The sequence below is a fragment of the Scyliorhinus torazame genome, chromosome 22 (assembly GCF_047496885.1).
Source record: "Scyliorhinus torazame isolate Kashiwa2021f chromosome 22, sScyTor2.1, whole genome shotgun sequence".
Classification (NCBI taxonomy): Eukaryota; Metazoa; Chordata; class Chondrichthyes; order Carcharhiniformes; family Scyliorhinidae; genus Scyliorhinus; species Scyliorhinus torazame.
The window spans coordinates 34,058,463-34,075,222 of record NC_092728.1 but is presented as its reverse complement, the minus strand read 5'-3'; the positions used below and the strand labels follow the sequence as shown (position 1 = coordinate 34,075,222).

The following is a 16,760-nucleotide window of genomic DNA, read 5'->3' as shown; positions in this document are numbered from 1 at the left end:
CTTATCTGCTGAGACAATCTCATGTCGCCTTTTTTCCTTCCTTCTACCAAAGGGAAATGTTTCTTCCTGTTTCCTCTATCTATGCCGCTCATAATTTTATACATCTCAATCATGCCCCTCCCCCCCCACCCCACCATACCCTCAGTCTCCTCTGCTCCAAGGAAAACAATCCAAGTCTATCCAACCTCTCTTCAGAACTAAAACTCTCCAGCCCAGGCAACATCCTGGTAAATCTCCTCTGCACTCTTTCCGGTACTATCATATCCATCCTATAATGTGGATTCAAGAACTGCACAAAATACTCTAGCTGTGGCAACAACAGTTCCAGCATAATATCCCTGCTCTTAAACTCTATGCCTCGGCTAAGAAAGGCAAGGATACCATATGCTTTCTTATCCACTGTATCCACCTGCTCTGCTACCTGAAGGAATCAGTTTACATGCACACCAAAATCCCTCTGATCCTTGGTGCTTCCCAGGGTTCTGCCGTTTATCATGTATTCCCTTGTCTTGTTTGTCCTGCCCAAGTGCATCACCACACACTCTATATGTAACATCCTGAACCCTTTGATTAGATTCGAAGCTGTAAATCAAATTAATAAAACAGAAAGTGTTGGAAAACTCAGCAGGTCTGTGGAGATAGAAGAAGAGTTCACATGTTGAGTCCAAAATGACTTTTCAGCCAGTATAATGCAGCACCAGACACTTGGCTACGTCACATATTCTCCCGAGCTCATTATTAGTGTCATGTGGAATAGCAGTACAATCAAATCCAATTTCAAACAGAAAGAGGGGGAAAGAGACAAAAGGGGCAAGAGTAGAGAAAGCGATAAAAGAGAAGAGATATAGACAGTAGAGAAAACACTTGAAACCAGTTCATCTGCTTTTCTGTGGTGTTGAATCTTTGAGATCTGATTGTTACACTGTTTGGATGAGTAGGCCTATTTTAATCGCAGAGCCTCCTGATGCCCCTTGGATTTTAGTGACCATTATGAAATGCAGATGTTGGATTGTGTTTCTAGACATGCTCCTAACTGTTTATTCTTCGTACAGGTGCTTGTACATCATGGAAACCTATGCCAAACTTTGTTTTCGAGGTGAGTTATCCCTTCATTCAAGGATAATCATCAGCAAGGATAATCACAGCAAGGATAATCCAGGGAACTACAGGCCGGTGAGCCTTACGTCAGTGGTAGGGAAATTACTGGAGAGAATTCCTCGAGACAGGATCTACTCCCATTTGGGAGCAAGTGGACGTATTAGCGAGAGGCAGCACGGTTTTGTGAAGGGGATGTCGTGTCTCACTAACTTGATAGAGTTTTTCGAGGAGGTCACAAAGATGATTGATGCAGGTAGGGCAGTGGATGTTGTCTATATGGACTTCAATAAAGCCTTTGACAAGGTCCCTCATGGCAGACTGGTACAAAGGTGAAGTCACATGGGATCAGGGGTGAACTGCAAGATGGATACAGAACTGGTTAGGTCATAGAAGGCAGAGAGTAGCAATGGAAGGATACTTTTCTGATTGGAGGGCTGTGAGTGGTGGTATTCTGCAGGGGTCAGTGCTGGGACCTTTGCTGTTCATAGTATATATAAATCATTTGGAGGAAAATTTAACTGGTCTGATTAGTAAGTTTGCGGACGACACGAAGGTTGGTGGAATTGTGGATAGCGCTGAGGACTGTCAGAGGACACAGCAGGATTTAGATCGTTTGGAGACTTGGACGACGAGATGGCAGATGGCGTTTAACCCGGACAAATGTGTGGTAATGCATTTTGGAAGGTCGAATGCAGGTAGGGAATATACAGTGAATGGTAGAACCCTTAAGAGTATTGATAGTCAGAGCGATCTTGGTGTACAGGTCCACAGGTCACTGGAAGGGGCAACACAGGTGGAGAAGGTAGTCAAGAAGGCATTCGGCATGCTTGCCTTCATTGGCCGGGCATTGAGTATAACAATTGGCAAGTCATGTTGCAGCTGTATAGAACCTTAGTTAGGCCACACTTGGAGTATAGTGTTCAATTCTGGTCGCCACACTACCAGAAGGATGTGGAGGCTTTAGAGAAGGTGCAGAAGAGATTTACCAGGATGTTGTCTGGTATGGAGGGCATTAGCTATGAGGAGAGGCTGAATAAACTCGGTTTGTTCTCACTGGAACGAAGGAGGTTGAGGGGCGACCTGATGGAAGTCTATAAAATTATGAGGGGCATAGACAGAGTGGATAGTCAGAGGCTTTTTCCCAGGGTAGAGGGGTCAATTATTAGGAGGCATAGGTTTAAGGTTCGAGGGGCATGGTTTAGAGGAGATGTACGGGGCAAGTTTTTTTACACAGAGGGTGGTGGGTGCCTGGAACTCGCTGCCGGAGGAGATGGTGGAAGCAGGGACGATATTGACGTTTATGGGGCATCTGGACAAATACATGAATAGGATGGGAATAGAGGGATACGGACCCAGGAAGTGTGGAAGATTTTAGTTTTGACGGGTGTGGTGGTATGTATTAGGGGTCATGTGGGACCTGTGAAGCCGAGATGCTATTGGCTGACAGATCCCGGGTCCTGGTTGGATCTGCCGACTTCTGGCCCCGCCCTGAAGGCGGAGTATAAGAACCCGAGCTTCTCCCCGCAGCTTCATTCTGTTGCTGAGCTGCTGGGGACAAGCATCGCTTAATAAAGCCTGGATTGACTTCATCACTTCTCGTCTCTCGTAAGTCATTGTGCGCTACAATTTATTAAGTGAGCTTAAAAGACTATGGAGCTCCGGATCGCCCTGGAATGCCTGCGGATCAGCCCCCACGCAGCGAACTCGGCAGTAGTATTCAAACACTGGCAAGCATGCTTTGAAGGCTACCTCCGAACGGCCCCCGGCCGGATCACAGAAGACCAGAAAATGCAGGTCCTGCATTCGAGGGTAAGCCCGGAAATTTACCCTCTCATAGAAGACGCAGAGGATTTCCCGACGACGCTCGCATTGCTGAAGGGCATCTACGTTCGGCCCGTTAACCAGGTCTACGCGCGCCACCAACTCGCGACGAGATGGCAAAGTCCCGGAGAATCGCTAGAGGAATTCTACACCGCGCTGCTAATTTTGGGACGAGGCTGCAGCTGCCCACTGGTGAACGCGATCGGACACACGGACCTGCTAATTCGTGATGCATTTATGGCTGGTATGAACTCTCCCCAAATCCGCCAAAGACTTTTGGAAAGAGTCGCTAGGACTCTCAGAGGCACGGGCCCTTGCAGCCTCACTTGATGTGGCCTCGCAAAACGCCCGCGCCTACGGCCCCGACCGCGCGGCAGCCCCTTGGGCTCCGTGGACCCCCGTCGCGACAAACTCCCCCCCCCCCTTGCAAGCTTGCGCGGTTGAAGCGCCAGACCATCCCGGGGGGGGCCCGCTGCTATTTCTGCGGACAAGCGAAACACCCCCGGCAGCGCTGCCCGGCCCGCGCAGCTATTTGTAAAAGCTGCGGCAAAAAGGGCCATTACGCGGCAGTGTGCCGGTCCCGGGGGGTCGCCGCAATCCCCGGAGAAGAACGAGCCCAGCACATCCCAAACACCCCCCAAACCCCCCAGCGCCCCATGTGCGACCCGCGGGCGCCACCATTTTGGGTCCCGGGCACCACGAGAGGAGGATGGGCGCCGCCATCTTGTGACCCCCCAGCCACGTGCGATTCATGGGGCGGCCATTTTGTCCACCCACGACCACGTGCGATCCATGGGGGTGGCCATTTTGTCCACCCCCGGCCGCGTGCGATTCATGGACACTACCGTCTTGGTTGACAACAAAGGACCCCAGCATCGACGGCTCCACGGGGTCCGAAGAAGACGCCGCGACACTACTACCACGACTGGCTTCGGTGACACTGGATCAATCGCGGCCCCGGACGCTCCAGACGACGACAACAACGGTGCTGGTCAACGGATACAAGATGCCATTCCTGATCGACTCCGGGAGCACTGAAAGTTTTATTCACCCAGACACGGTAAGACGCTGTTTTCTGGATCAACTTCATCACTTCTCGTCTCTCGTAAGTCATTGTACGCTACAACGGGCAACATGGTCGGCGCAGGCTTGGAGGGCCGAAGGGCCTGTTCCTGTGCTGTACTTTTCTTTGTGTTTTTGTTCCATGTTCATTCATTCATTCCCTAGATATTAGACTGAAATGGCAGAGTGTATCACAGGGATCGGTGTGGGGAGAGGTACTGAGTTGTGTTCCCAGAGATCAGTACGGGGAGGGGTACTGAGTTGGGTGCCCAGGGATCGGTACGGGGAGGTGTATTGAGTTGGGTGCCCAGGGATCGGTACGGGGAAGGGTACTGAGTTGGGTGCCCAGGGATCGGTACGGGGTGGGGTACTGAGTTGGGTGCCCGGGGATCAGTACGGGGAGGGGTACTGAGTTGGGTGCCCAGGGATCGGTACGGGGAGGAGTATTGAGTTGGGTGGCCAGGGCTCGGTACGGGGAAGAGTATTGAGTTGGGTGCCCAGGGATCGGTACGGGGAGGAGATTGAGTTGGGTGCCCATCGATTGGTACAGGGAGGAGTATTGAGTTGGGTGCCCAGGGATCGGTACGGGGAGGAGTATTGAGTTGGGTGCCCAGAGATCGGTACGGGGAGGGGTACTGAGTTGGATGCCCAGGGATCGGTACGGGGAGGGGTATTGAGTTGGGTGCCCAGGGATCGGTACGGGGAGGGATATGGAGTTGGGTGGCCAGGGATTAGTACGGGGAGGGGTATTGAGTTGGGTGCCCAGGGATTGGTACGTGGAGGGGTACTGAATTGGGTGCCGAGTGATCGGTACGGGGAGGGGTACTGAGTTGGGTGCCCAGGGATCAGTACGGGGAGGGGTATTGGTTTGAGTGCCCAGGGATCTGTACGGGGAGGAGTATTGAGTTGGGTGCCCAGGGATCGGTACGGGGAGGAGTATTGAGTTGGGTTCCCTGGGATCGCTACGGGGAGGGGTACTGAGTTGGGTGCCCAGGGATCAGTACGGGGAGGGGTATTGAGATGTGTGCCCAGGGATCAGTATGGGGAGGGGTATTGAGTTGGGTGCCAGGGATCAGTTTGGGGAGGAGTATTGAGTTGGGTGCCCAGGGATCGGTACGGGGAGGGGTACTGAGTTGGGTGCCCAGGGAACGGTGCAGGGAGGGGTACTGAGTTGGGTGCCCGGGTATTGGTACGGGGAGGGGTACTGAGTTGGGTGCCCGGGGATCGGTGCGGGGAGGGGTACTGAGTTGGGTTCCCGGGAATTGGTACGAGGAGGGGTACTGAGTTGGGTGCCCAGGGATCGGTACGAGGAGGGGTACTGAGTTGGGTGCCCAGGGATCGGTACGGTGAGGGCTATTGAGTTGGGTGCCCAGGGATCAGTACGGGGAGGGGTATTGAGTTGGGTGCCAGGGATCGGTTTGGGGAGGGTATTGAGTTGGGTGCCCGGTAATTGGTACGGGGAGGGGTACTGAGTTGGGTGCCCGGGTATTGGTACGGGAAGGGGTACTGAGTTTGGTGCCCAGGGATCGGTACGGGGAGGGGTATTGAGTTGGGGGCCCAGGGATCGGTATGGGGAGGGGTATGGAGTTTGGTGCCCAGGGATCGGTACGGGGAGGGGTACTGAGTTGGATGGCCAGGGATCGGTACGGGGAGGGGTACTGAGATGGGTGCCCAGGGATCGGTGTGGGGAGAGGTATTGAGTTGGGTGCCCAGGGATCGGTGTGGGGAGAGGTACTGAGTTGTGTGCGGGGAGAGGTATTGAGTTGGGTGCCTAGTGATCGGTGTGAGGAGGGGTATTGAGTTGGGCGTCCAGGGGTCGGTACGGGGAGGGGTACTGAGCTGGGTGCCCAGGGATCGGTGTCGGGAGAGGTACTGAGTCGGCACGGGGAGGGGTACTGAGTTGGGTGCCCAGGGATCGGTACGGGGGGGAGGGGGGGCGGGTACGAAGTTTCATAGATTATCATAGAATTTACAGTGCAGAAGGAGGCCATTCAGCCCATCGAGTCTGCACCGGGTCTTGGAAAGAGCACCCTACCCAAAATCAACATCTCCACCCTATCCCCATACCCCAGTAACCCCACCCAACACTAAGGGAATTTTGGACACTAAGGGCAATTTATCATGGCCAATCCACCTAACCTGCACATCTTTGGACTGTGGGAGGAAACCGGAGCACCCGGAGGAAACCCACGCACACACGGGGAGGATGTGCAGACTCCGCACAGACAGTGACCCAAGCCGGAATCGAACCTGGGACCCTGGAGCTGTGAAGCAATTGTGCTATCCACAATGCCATCGTGCTGCCCTCAAGTTGGGTGCCCAGGGATCGGTACGGCGAGGGGTACTGAGTTGGGTGCCCAGGGATCAGTACGGGGAGAGGTATTGAGTTGGGTGCCCAGGGATTAGTACGGGGGGAGGTATTGAGTTTGATGCACAGGGATCGGTATGGGGAGGGGTATGGAGTTTGGTGCCCAGGGATCTGTACGGGGAGGGGTACTGAGTTGGATGGCCAGGGATCGGTGTGGGGAGAGGTATTGAGTTGGGTGCCCAGGGATCGGTACGGGGAGGGGTACTGAGTTGGATGGCCAGGGATAGGTGCGGGGAGAGGTATTGAGTTGTGTGCCCAGGGATCGGTGTGAGGAGGGGTATTGAGTTGGGCGCCCAGGGATCGGTACGGGGAGGGGTACTGAGCTGGGTGCCCAGGGATCGGTTTTGGGAGAGGTACTGAGTTGGGTATGGGGAGGGGTACTGAGTTGGGTGCCCAGGGATCGGTACGGGGTGGGGGGGTGTACGGAGTTGGGTGCCTAGGGATTGGTACGGCGAAGGGTACTGAGTTGGGTGCCCAGGGATCAGTACGGGGAGAGGTATTGAGTTGGGTGCCCAGGGATTAGTACGGGGAGAGGTATTGAGTTGGGTGCCCAGGGATCGGTACGGGGAAGGGTACTGAGTTGGGTGGCCAAGGATCGGTGTGGGGAGAGGTGCTGAGTTGGGTGCCCAGGGATCGGTCTGGGGAGAGGTACTGCGTTGGGTGCCCAGGGTTCGGTGTGGGGAGGGGTACTGAGTTTGGTGCCCAGGGATCGGTGTGGGGAGAGGTACTGAGTTGGGTGCCCAGGGATCGGTTTGGGGAGGAGTATTGAGTTGGGTGCCCAGGGATCGGTACGGGGAGTGGTACTGAGTTGGGTGCCCAGGGATCGGTATGGGGAGGGGTATGGAGTTGGGTGCCGGGAATTGGTACAGGGAGGGGTACTGAGTTGGGTGCCCAGGGATCGGTACGGGTAGGGGTACGGAGTTGGGTACCCGGGTATTGGTACGGGGAGGGGTACTAAGTTGGGTGCCCGGTAATCGGTACGGGGAGGGGTACTGAGTTAGGTGCCCGGGTATTGGTACGGGGAGGGGTACTGAGTTGAGTGCCCAGGGATCGATACGGGGACGGGAACTGAGTTGGGTGCCCAGGGATCGGTACGGGGAGGGGTATTGAGTTGGGGGCCCAGGGATCGGTATGGGGAGGGTTATGGAGTTTGGTGCCCAGGGATCGGTACGGGGAGGGGTACTGAGTTGGATGGCCAGGGATCGGTACGGGGAGGGGTACTGAGATGGGTGCCCAGGGACGGTGTGGGGAGAGGTATTGAGTTGGGTGCCCAGGGATCGGTGTGTGGAGAGGTACTGAGTTGGGTGCGGGGAGAGGTATTGAGTTGGGTGCCCAGTGATCGGTGTGAGGAGGGGTATTGAGTTGGGCGCCCAGGGGTCAGTACGGGGAGGGGTACAGAGTTGGGTGCCCAGGGATCGGTGTCGGGAGAGGTACTGAGTTGGGTACGGGAGGGGTACTGAGTTGGGTGCCCAGGGATTGGTACGGGGGGGCGTGGGGGGGGGGGGGGGCGGGTACGAAGTTGGGTGCCCAGGGATCAGTACGGGGAGGGGTATTGAGTTGGGGGCCCAGGGATCGCTATGGGGAGGGGTGTGGAGTTTGTTGCCCAGGGATTGGTACGGGGAGGGGTACTGAGTTGGCTGGCCAGGGATCGGTACGGGGAGGGGTACTGAGATGGGTGCCCAGGGATCGGTGTGGGGAGAGGTACTGAGTTGGGTGCGGGGAGAGGTATTGAGTTGGGTGCCCAGGGATCGGTACGGGGACGGGTACTGAGATGGGTGCTCAGGGATCGGTTTTGGGAGAGGTACTGAGTTGGGTATGGGGAGGGGTACTGAGTTGGGTGCCCAGGGATCGGTACGGGGGGGGGGGGGGTACGCAGTTGGGTGCCCAGGGATCGGTACGGCGAGGGGTACTGAGTTGGGTGCCCAGGGATCAGTACGGAGAGAGGTATTGAGTTGGGTGCCCAGGGATTAGTACGGGAGAGGTATTGAGTTGGGTGCCCAGGGATCGGTACGGGGAAGGGTACTGAGTTGGGTGGCCAAGGATCGGTGTGGGGAGAGGTGCTGAGTTGGGTGCCCAGGCATCTGTCTGGGGAGAGGTACTGCGTTGGGTGCCCAGTGTTCGGTGTGGGGAGGGGTACTGAGTTGGGTGCCCAGGGTTCGGTGTGGGGAGAGATACTGAGTTGCGTGCCCAGGGATCTGTGTGCGGAGTGGTACTGAGTTACGTGCCCAGGGATCGGTGTGGGGAGAGGCATTGAGTTAGTTTGCCAGGGATCGGTACGGGGTGGGGTACTGAGTTGCATGCCCAGGGGTCGGTACGGGGAGGGGTACTGAGTTGGGTGCCCAGGGTTCGCAGTGGGGAGGGGTATTGAGTTTGGTGCGGGGAGAGGTACTGAGTTGGATGCCCTGGGATCGGTGTGGGGAGAGGTACTGAGTTGGGTGCGGGGAGAGGTACTGAGTTGGGTGCCCAGGGATCGGTACGGGGAGGGGTACTGAGTTGGGTGCCCAGGGATCGCTACGGGGAGGGGTAACAAAGAACAAAGAAATGTACAGCACAGGAACAGGCCCTTCGGCCCTCCAAGCCCGTGCCAACCATGCTGCCCGACTAAACTACAATCTTCTACACTTCCTGGGTCCGTATCCTTCTATTCCCATCCTATTCATATATTTGTCAAGATGCCCCTTAAATGTCCCTATCGTCCCTGCTTCCACTACCTCCTCCGGTAGCGAGTTCCAGGCACCCACTACCCTCTGCGTAAAAAACTTGCCTCGTACATCTACTCTAAACCTTGCCCCTCTCACCTTAAACCTATGCCCCCTAGTAATTGACCCCTCTACCCTGGGGAAAAACCTCTGACTATCCACTCTGTCTATGCCCCTCATAATTTTGTAGACCTCTATCAGGTCTCCCCTCAACCTCCTTCGTTCCAGTGAGAACAGACCGAGTTTATTCAATCGCTCCTCATAGCTAATGCCCTCCATACCAGGCAACATTCTGGTAAATCTCTTCAGCACCCTCTCTAAAGCCTTCACATCCTTCTGGTAGTGTGGCGACCAGAATTGAACACTATACTCCAAGTGTGGCCTAACTATGGTTCTATACAGCTGCAACATGACTTGCCAATTCTTATATTCAATGCGCCGGCCAATGAAGGCAAGCATGTCGTATGCCTTCTTGACTACCTTCTCCACCTGTGTTGCCCCTTTCAGTGACCTGTGGTCCTGTACTCCTAGATCTCTTTGACTTTCAATACTCTTGAGGGTTCTACCATTCACTGTATATTCCCTACCTGCATTAGACCTTCCAAAATGCATTACCTAACATTTGTCCGGATTAAACTCCATCTGCCATCTCTCCGCCCAAGTCTCCAGACAATCTAAATCCTGCTGTATCCTCAGACAGTCCTCATCGCTATCCGCAATTCCACCAACCTTTGTGTCGTCTGCAAACTTACTAATCAGACCAGTTACATTTTCTTCCAAATCATTTATATATACTACAAAGAGCAAAGGTCCCAGCACTGATCCCTGTGGAACACCACTGGTCACAGCCCTCCAATTAGAAAAGCATCCCTCCATTGCTACTCTCTGCCTTCTATGGCCTAGCCAGTTCTGTATCCACCTTGCCAGCTCACCCCTGATCCCGTGTGACTTCACCTTTTGTACTAGTCTACCATGAGGGACCTTGTCAAAGGCCTTACTGAAGTCCATATAGACAACATCTACTGCCCTACCTGCATCAATCATCTTAGTGACCTCCTCGAAAAACTCTATCAAGTTAGTGAGACACGACCTCCCCTTCACAAAACCGTGCTGCCTCTCACTAATACGTCCATTTGCTTCCAAATGGGAGTAGATCCTGTCTTGAAGAATTCTCTCCAGTAATTTCCCTACCACTGAAGTAAGGCTCACCGGCCTGTAGTTCCCGGGATTATCCTTGCTACCCTTCTTAAACAGAGGAACAACATTGGCTATTCTCCAGTCCTCCGGGACATCCCCTGAAGACAGCGAGGATCCAAAGATTTCTGTCAAGGCCTCAGCAATTTCCTCTCCAGCCTCCTTCAGTATTCTGGGGTAGATCCCATCAGGCCCTGGGGACTTATCTACCTTAATATTTTTTAAGACACCCAACACCTCGTCTTTTTGGATCGTTGGGTTGGGTTCCCAGGGATCTGTCTGGGGAGAGGTACTGAGTTGGGTGCCCAGGGATCAGTGTGGGGAGAGGTACTGAGTTGCGTGCCCTGGGATCGGTGTGGGGAGAGGTACTGAGTTGCGTGCCCAGGGATCGGTGTGGGGAGAGGCATTGAGTTAGTTTGCCAGGGATCGGTACGGGGTGGGGTACTGAGTTGCATGCCCAGGGATCGGTACGGGGAGGGGTACTGAGTTGGGTACCCAGGGTTCGCAGTGGGGAGGGGTATTGAGTTTGGTGCGGGGAGAGGTACTGAGTTGGACGCCCAGGGATCGGTGTGGGGAGCGGTACTGAGTTGGGTGTGGGGAGAGTTACTGAGTTGGGTGCCCAGGGATCGGTACGGGGAGGGGTATTGAGTTGGGTGCCCAGGGATCGGTACGGGGAGGGGTATTGAGTTGGGTTCCCAGGGATTGGTTTGCGGAGAGGTACTGAGTTGAGTGCCCAGGGAATGGTACGGGGAGGTGTATTGAGTTGGGTGCCCAGGGATCGGTGCGGGGAGGGGTACGGAGTTGGGTGCCCAGTGTACAGTACGGGGAGGTGTACGGAGCTGAGTTCCCAGGGATCGGTACGGGAGGGGTATTGCGTTGGGTGCCCAGGGATCGGTACGGGGAGGGGTACTGAGTTGAGTGACCAGGGAATGGTACGGGGAGGGTTATGGATTTGGGTGCCCAGGGATCGGTGCTGAATGATATACTGAGTGGAGTGTTCCTGGCATTACTGCTGGACAGATGTGTGAAGTTGCTGTCTCAGGGATCAGTGCAAAAGTTCTGGTTCAGTCAGATCATAAATGAACGGACCACATCTTGTTTTGAATTGGAATTTGTTTGTTTTGGTTCTTTCATCAATTTACGAGGCTGAAAGGAATTCTAGTAACTTCTAAATGGGGTTTGCAGGGCCTCGATTATAAGTGCAGTTGTTTTTCGAATGAAACTGAAATACAGATTCTGTCAATCACTATTGATTTGATTTGATTTATTATTGTCACGTGTATTAGTATACAGTGAAAAGTTTTGTTTATTGCCTGCGATACAGACAACGCACTACAAGCTTAAACTAAATCAGAAATGCTTAATTTTTGTTGCACACATTACTGATTGTTATGTGATTACAGATATGTAATATTTTCTCCATCTCTCTCTCTGTAACAGGGTCTTGGTCCAACAAGGACAGTACCTGGAGAATAAGGTGAGGTAGGTTTGCTTTCAGGCAGTGCAGTAACACAGCTCATAGTGAAGGTGGGCACAGCACCAGCTACAGTACAAGGTACAGCCCAAGGGTATTGAGTATCACACTGTGTACACCACATGAACATCACTGGGACTGCTACTGGATATAGCAGAGGTACAGTACAGGTGGAGTACTAAATAAATCTCAGGATACAACAGCAGTTGCAACATTAATTACTGCACTAGATTCAGTAGTGGTTGCAGCACTGGGTAAATCATTGGGTACACTGAGAAGTTTTTTGAGCAGTCCTGGACGGTACAGCATGTGTTTTTTTGAATTTGTCCCAGCTGAACCCTGGTATATTTCAACTGGGAGTAACTCTATCTCCTGGTCACTTCCATTTCATGGGGTTGGACATGGTAGAACTCACAGCCACCAATCAAAGTTCTGCTGGTGGCTGAAGTGGGATAGTGCGAGCGCAGGTATGCAAGGAAAGAAATAGAGGTAGAAATTTGAAGCTTTGTGCCTTTGTGGAATGGGGGCTAAATATTGTTCAAAGGTCAGAGCATCCCAGAGAGTCAGAGGGAAGGACAGAAACTGCTCGATGTTTCACGTATTGTTACACTGTGGCACTAACCTATGGTGCTCTCCTTCCCTTTCAAAGTACCTTTTCAGCATATTCACTTGACACACTCGGTGAGTTTTCCTTCTATCTGGCGTTCTTATGTTATGGGCCAGGGTTTGGAGAACCCCAAAGTGTATCAATGAGTTCACCTGACCCACAACTTTTAATAGATTGTGGTATGGGGAGCACACGGCCCACTCTACAGGTGTGGTACAGCAGAAATGGAAAAGTATTTTTTTAAAGCAAAACAATGTTTATTCTATGAACTCAAGTTAACCTTTTTAAAACATACAGTGAACATCTTAGCAACCATTAATTGAAATACAACCCCCAAAGAATACAACACTAAGAAATCCTTTAAGCTTTCCTTTTTTAACATCCATGAGACTTAAAAAAGAACTTTTAACAGAAGCACATCAGGTTAAAGTCACTACTGAGAGCAGTTATTAGTTTTAAATCACCAAAGGATCGATTTACAGATTTAGATTACAGAGAGAGCGACTAATACCCCTTCTGGCTGTGACTGCAGCTATCCAGCTCTGAAAACCAAACAAAAACACACCCTGCAGCAAACAGCCTAAAACGAAAGTAAAAAGCTGACAGACAGCTCAGCTCCACCCACTCTGACATCACTGCAGTAATAAACACCCAATTCTTAAAGGTACATTTCTTAAACACCCATTTCTTAAATGTACACTCACATGACACCTCCCCCCCAAGAAAAAAAAACCCCATCAACTTCAAGATGGTTTTATGTCTCACCTTTTCACTACCCTTTAAGAAATGCACACAGTAAATATTATTTTTTATTTAAAAAAAAAAAAACACACGCAACAGGTACAACAATATAGTCCATTTTTTGTTTTTCCTCCAACTGGAATCCTTCTCGATTGACAGTCTCTTTGAACAAGAAGATCTCTGCACGAACCGTCCATTTCTCTACGCCTCGGCATTTTTCTTAAAAGTCAGATACTTTAATTCAATCTGATCACAGAGTCCCTTGTAATTCTCCAACACAGGAGCATTGGTTATCACAACTTTCAGGCAGTCAAATGCCTTTTGAAACTCCACTGGTTTTCCTGAACTAAAAATATCCGCCTCATCATCTACCTGTTCTTGTTCTTTTTCAACCATCTGATCAAAAATCGTTTCTGATAATTGCACTTCAACTTCATATTCACTCTTTGATTTCTCCTCTTGTCTTAACCTGTGACTTTGCCACCTTGTTACTACACAATCCGGAAAAATCCCAGGATATTCGTCCTTCAACACTTCAGTTGTCTGATTTTCCACTGGCTGATCAACCACAGTACGATCACTCCCACCTGCGATCCAGCTATATCATTACCCAAGGTAAACTATTCCTGGACAAGATAGTTTCTCTATTACTCCTACTTCCACTTCACCACTCTTCACTGGACTTTCCAACCTTACCTTATATAATGGAACACTACTCCTCTCACCCTGAATTCCACATATCACCACCTTTTCTGGCAACATTCTTCCCAAACTACATAACTCCACATCTCTTACCGTTAAAGATTGACTAGCTCCCGTATCTCTTAAAATTGTGACTTCCTTACCTGCTCCTCCTGATACACATGAGTAAACTTTACCCACACAATTACATTCTTTCAAGAGATCTGGCACCTTCTTATCAATCACCTCTTGATCGGGCTGGACAATCTTTTGCACCTCCTTCGCTTCACTTGGGCTTTCCTTTATCACTTTAACAAACCCCACTGTCTTATCCTGTTTTACCACATCAGCCTTCCCAGTGCTTTTCTTCAACCCCCAACACTGTGGCTTTACATGGCCTAGTCTATTACTGTAAAAACAACTGAAACTTTTCATTTCTCTTCACCCTCCTGGATTTATTTTTTAATCTGAGGTACACACTCCTTATTATCTCCCATCAGATCATCTTTACCTTTATCACTTGATTATTTCTTTTTTCCCCAGTATCCATCCCTCACAGACTGAAACTGATATCGGAAACTAAACTTTGATTTATGAACGAATTCAGAATCAACTGCCATTTCTGCTGCTAACCTTGCAGTTTTAACCCTCTGCTCTTCCACATGAGTTCTCACTACATCAGGAATTGAATTTTTAAACTCCTCCAAAATTATCATTTCTCTGAGAGCTTCATACGTTTGGTCTATTTTCAAAGCCCTCTGTTTGATCCTTTCAAACTCCATGTATGTTTGACCAGGTTCTTTCCTTAAATTCCTAAACCTTTGTCTGTACGCTTCAGGCACTAGTCCATATGCACCCAAGCTGGATTTTTTCCCCTCCTCATACATCTCAGATACCTGCTCTGATAGTGATGCAAACACTTCACTAGCTCTACCTACCAACTTTGTTTGAATCAGTAATACCCACATGTCCTGTGGCCATTTCAATTGTTTAGCTACCTTCTCAAATGAAATGAAAAAGGCTTCTACCACCTTCTCATCAAACCTTGGCAATGCATGGACATATTTAAATAGATCCCCACCAAACCTTTGACTATGACGCTCATGCTCACTATCCTCATCACTGTCCTCAGACTGTACGTTTCTCTTTACATCCTCCAATTTTAACTGACTGTCATGTTTCGTGGCTATTTTCTGAAGTTCAAAGTCTCTCTCTTTTTCCCTTTCCTCTCTCTCCTTTTCTTTTTCCCTGATCTGTACCTCCCTCTCTCTCTTTTTGTTCTGCTCGGGCTATTCTTTCTTTTTCCCTCATTTCGTCTTCAAGCTGCTTTAATTCTTTTTCATGTTCAAGCTGCTTGATCTGTAATCGAATTCTTGCCATTTCTAATGATTCTGACTGTGTCTTAGGCAATTTAAAATGCTCAGCTACCGCCACAATTACCTCTTCTTTTCGTATGTTGTCAGGTAATGTTAACTGCAATGTTTTTGACAAATCCAAAAGCCTTTTTTAAAGTCTCTTTTTGTAAGGTACTGCATGTGATCTTCTCCACCCACAAAAGCTTCTGAGCCTCTGAAAGAGCCATTGTCCACAACACACTCCCTACTTAAACTGGAATACCACACCTGAAAATCAAACACAAATATGCTCACCCCTCACTGTCTTTAAGTTCACTAAGCCAACCCAATCACGAAAGATAGACTTTTATCCTGGACGAGCCCCCAATATTTGTTATGGGCCAGGGTTTAGAAAACTCCAAAGTATATCATGGAGTTCACCGGACCCACAACTGTTTCCAGATTTTGGTTATGAGGAGCATAAGGGCCTACCTTTCAGGTATCATTCAACAAGAGGCATTAAGCACTTTTAAACAAAACAAAGTTAATTGTACGAATTCAGTTAACATTTTATAAATACACACAGTAAGCATTTCTACAAACATAAATTCACCACACAGCTTCAGTTCTCTCTCTCTCTCTCTATATATATATATATAACCCTTAATAATTTCCCTTTCTGCTGTTTCAACTTGATAACAACATCTAATAAAACCAGGAAACCCCTTTTAACAAAACAGTAGGTTTGAATTATTTACAGAAAACAGTTATCACTTTTAAATTATCAAGTGATCTGGACACCTTTTAACATAGAGAGAGCGAAGCCTTCTTTTTCTGAATCCAGCTACCAAGTGTAAACCGAAAGTAAAACTCAGAGACACAGCAAGCTTCCAGCTCAAAACGAAAGTAAAAGCCAGAACCACAGCCCAGCTCCACCCACACAATGACATCACTGAAGCCATGTGATAATACAAACATTTCTTAAGGGGACACTCGCATGACACCTGTAACTGACTCTGAGCTACCTGTTCCTACTCTCTTTTCCAGGTGAGGATGAGCTTCTGGCTGTTCCAAAGAAAGTGTAGCTGGAAATAAAAGAAGAGAAAATTGAGAGTAACAATGGTCATTAAAGTGATGATTTAACATGATCCATCAGACACGCTGTGTGGGCCTGATCCTAAAGACAGAGGGAGGAAGTTTAAACAAATTCAGGCTCGATATTGTGATGATGCTTTCAAACAGATTGACCAATAAAACAATATAATCAAATCAATCATTTGCCTCGAGTGTCCAGAATGTGGATTGTTAAGTGTGCAATGTTGTGTGGCAGTATCCCTGTGCTAAATGGGACAGATTCAAAGCAGATCCAGCAACTCAAAGTGAATTAACAGAAGCAAAATGGTATTCCACCGCAATCTTTAACCTCATGACTTGAAAAATTCCTCACTGTACCATTACCATCAAAGCAGGGACCCAATCCTGGTTCAGTGAGGAGTATAGGAGAACATGCCAGCTGCAGCACCAAGTGTTTCAAAAAATGAGGCGGTAATACAGAATTACATGGATGCTGAACAGCAGAATTGACAATGCAATTGACAGAGCTACACAATCTCATGTTAGACGTTTAGCTGCTGTTGTATAAAGAGTCAAAGGTACTGCTCCTTTTACAAACACCTTTATT

At 50.0% G+C, this 16,760-nt stretch overlaps 1 protein-coding gene across 2 annotated transcripts in view; it reads left to right on the top strand.

The window, feature by feature from the left end:
* Window positions 1-16,352, top strand: part of LOC140398997 (lipocalin-15-like) — a 31,366-nt gene extending 15,014 nt beyond the window's left edge. The window contains exons 4-6 of one of the 2 annotated variants that reach the window (XM_072488037.1): window positions 1,053-1,096; window positions 11,683-11,724; window positions 16,132-16,352. In XM_072488037.1, coding sequence (XP_072344138.1) covers window positions 1,053-1,096; window positions 11,683-11,718 — 80 coding nt within the window. In that variant the 3' untranslated portion in view covers window positions 11,719-11,724; window positions 16,132-16,352. Of the gene's footprint in view, window positions 1-1,052; window positions 1,097-11,682; window positions 11,725-16,126 lie in introns of both variants that reach the window. The other variant, XM_072488036.1, reaches the window with a different exon arrangement.
* Window positions 16,353-16,760: the final 408 nt, after the last annotated feature.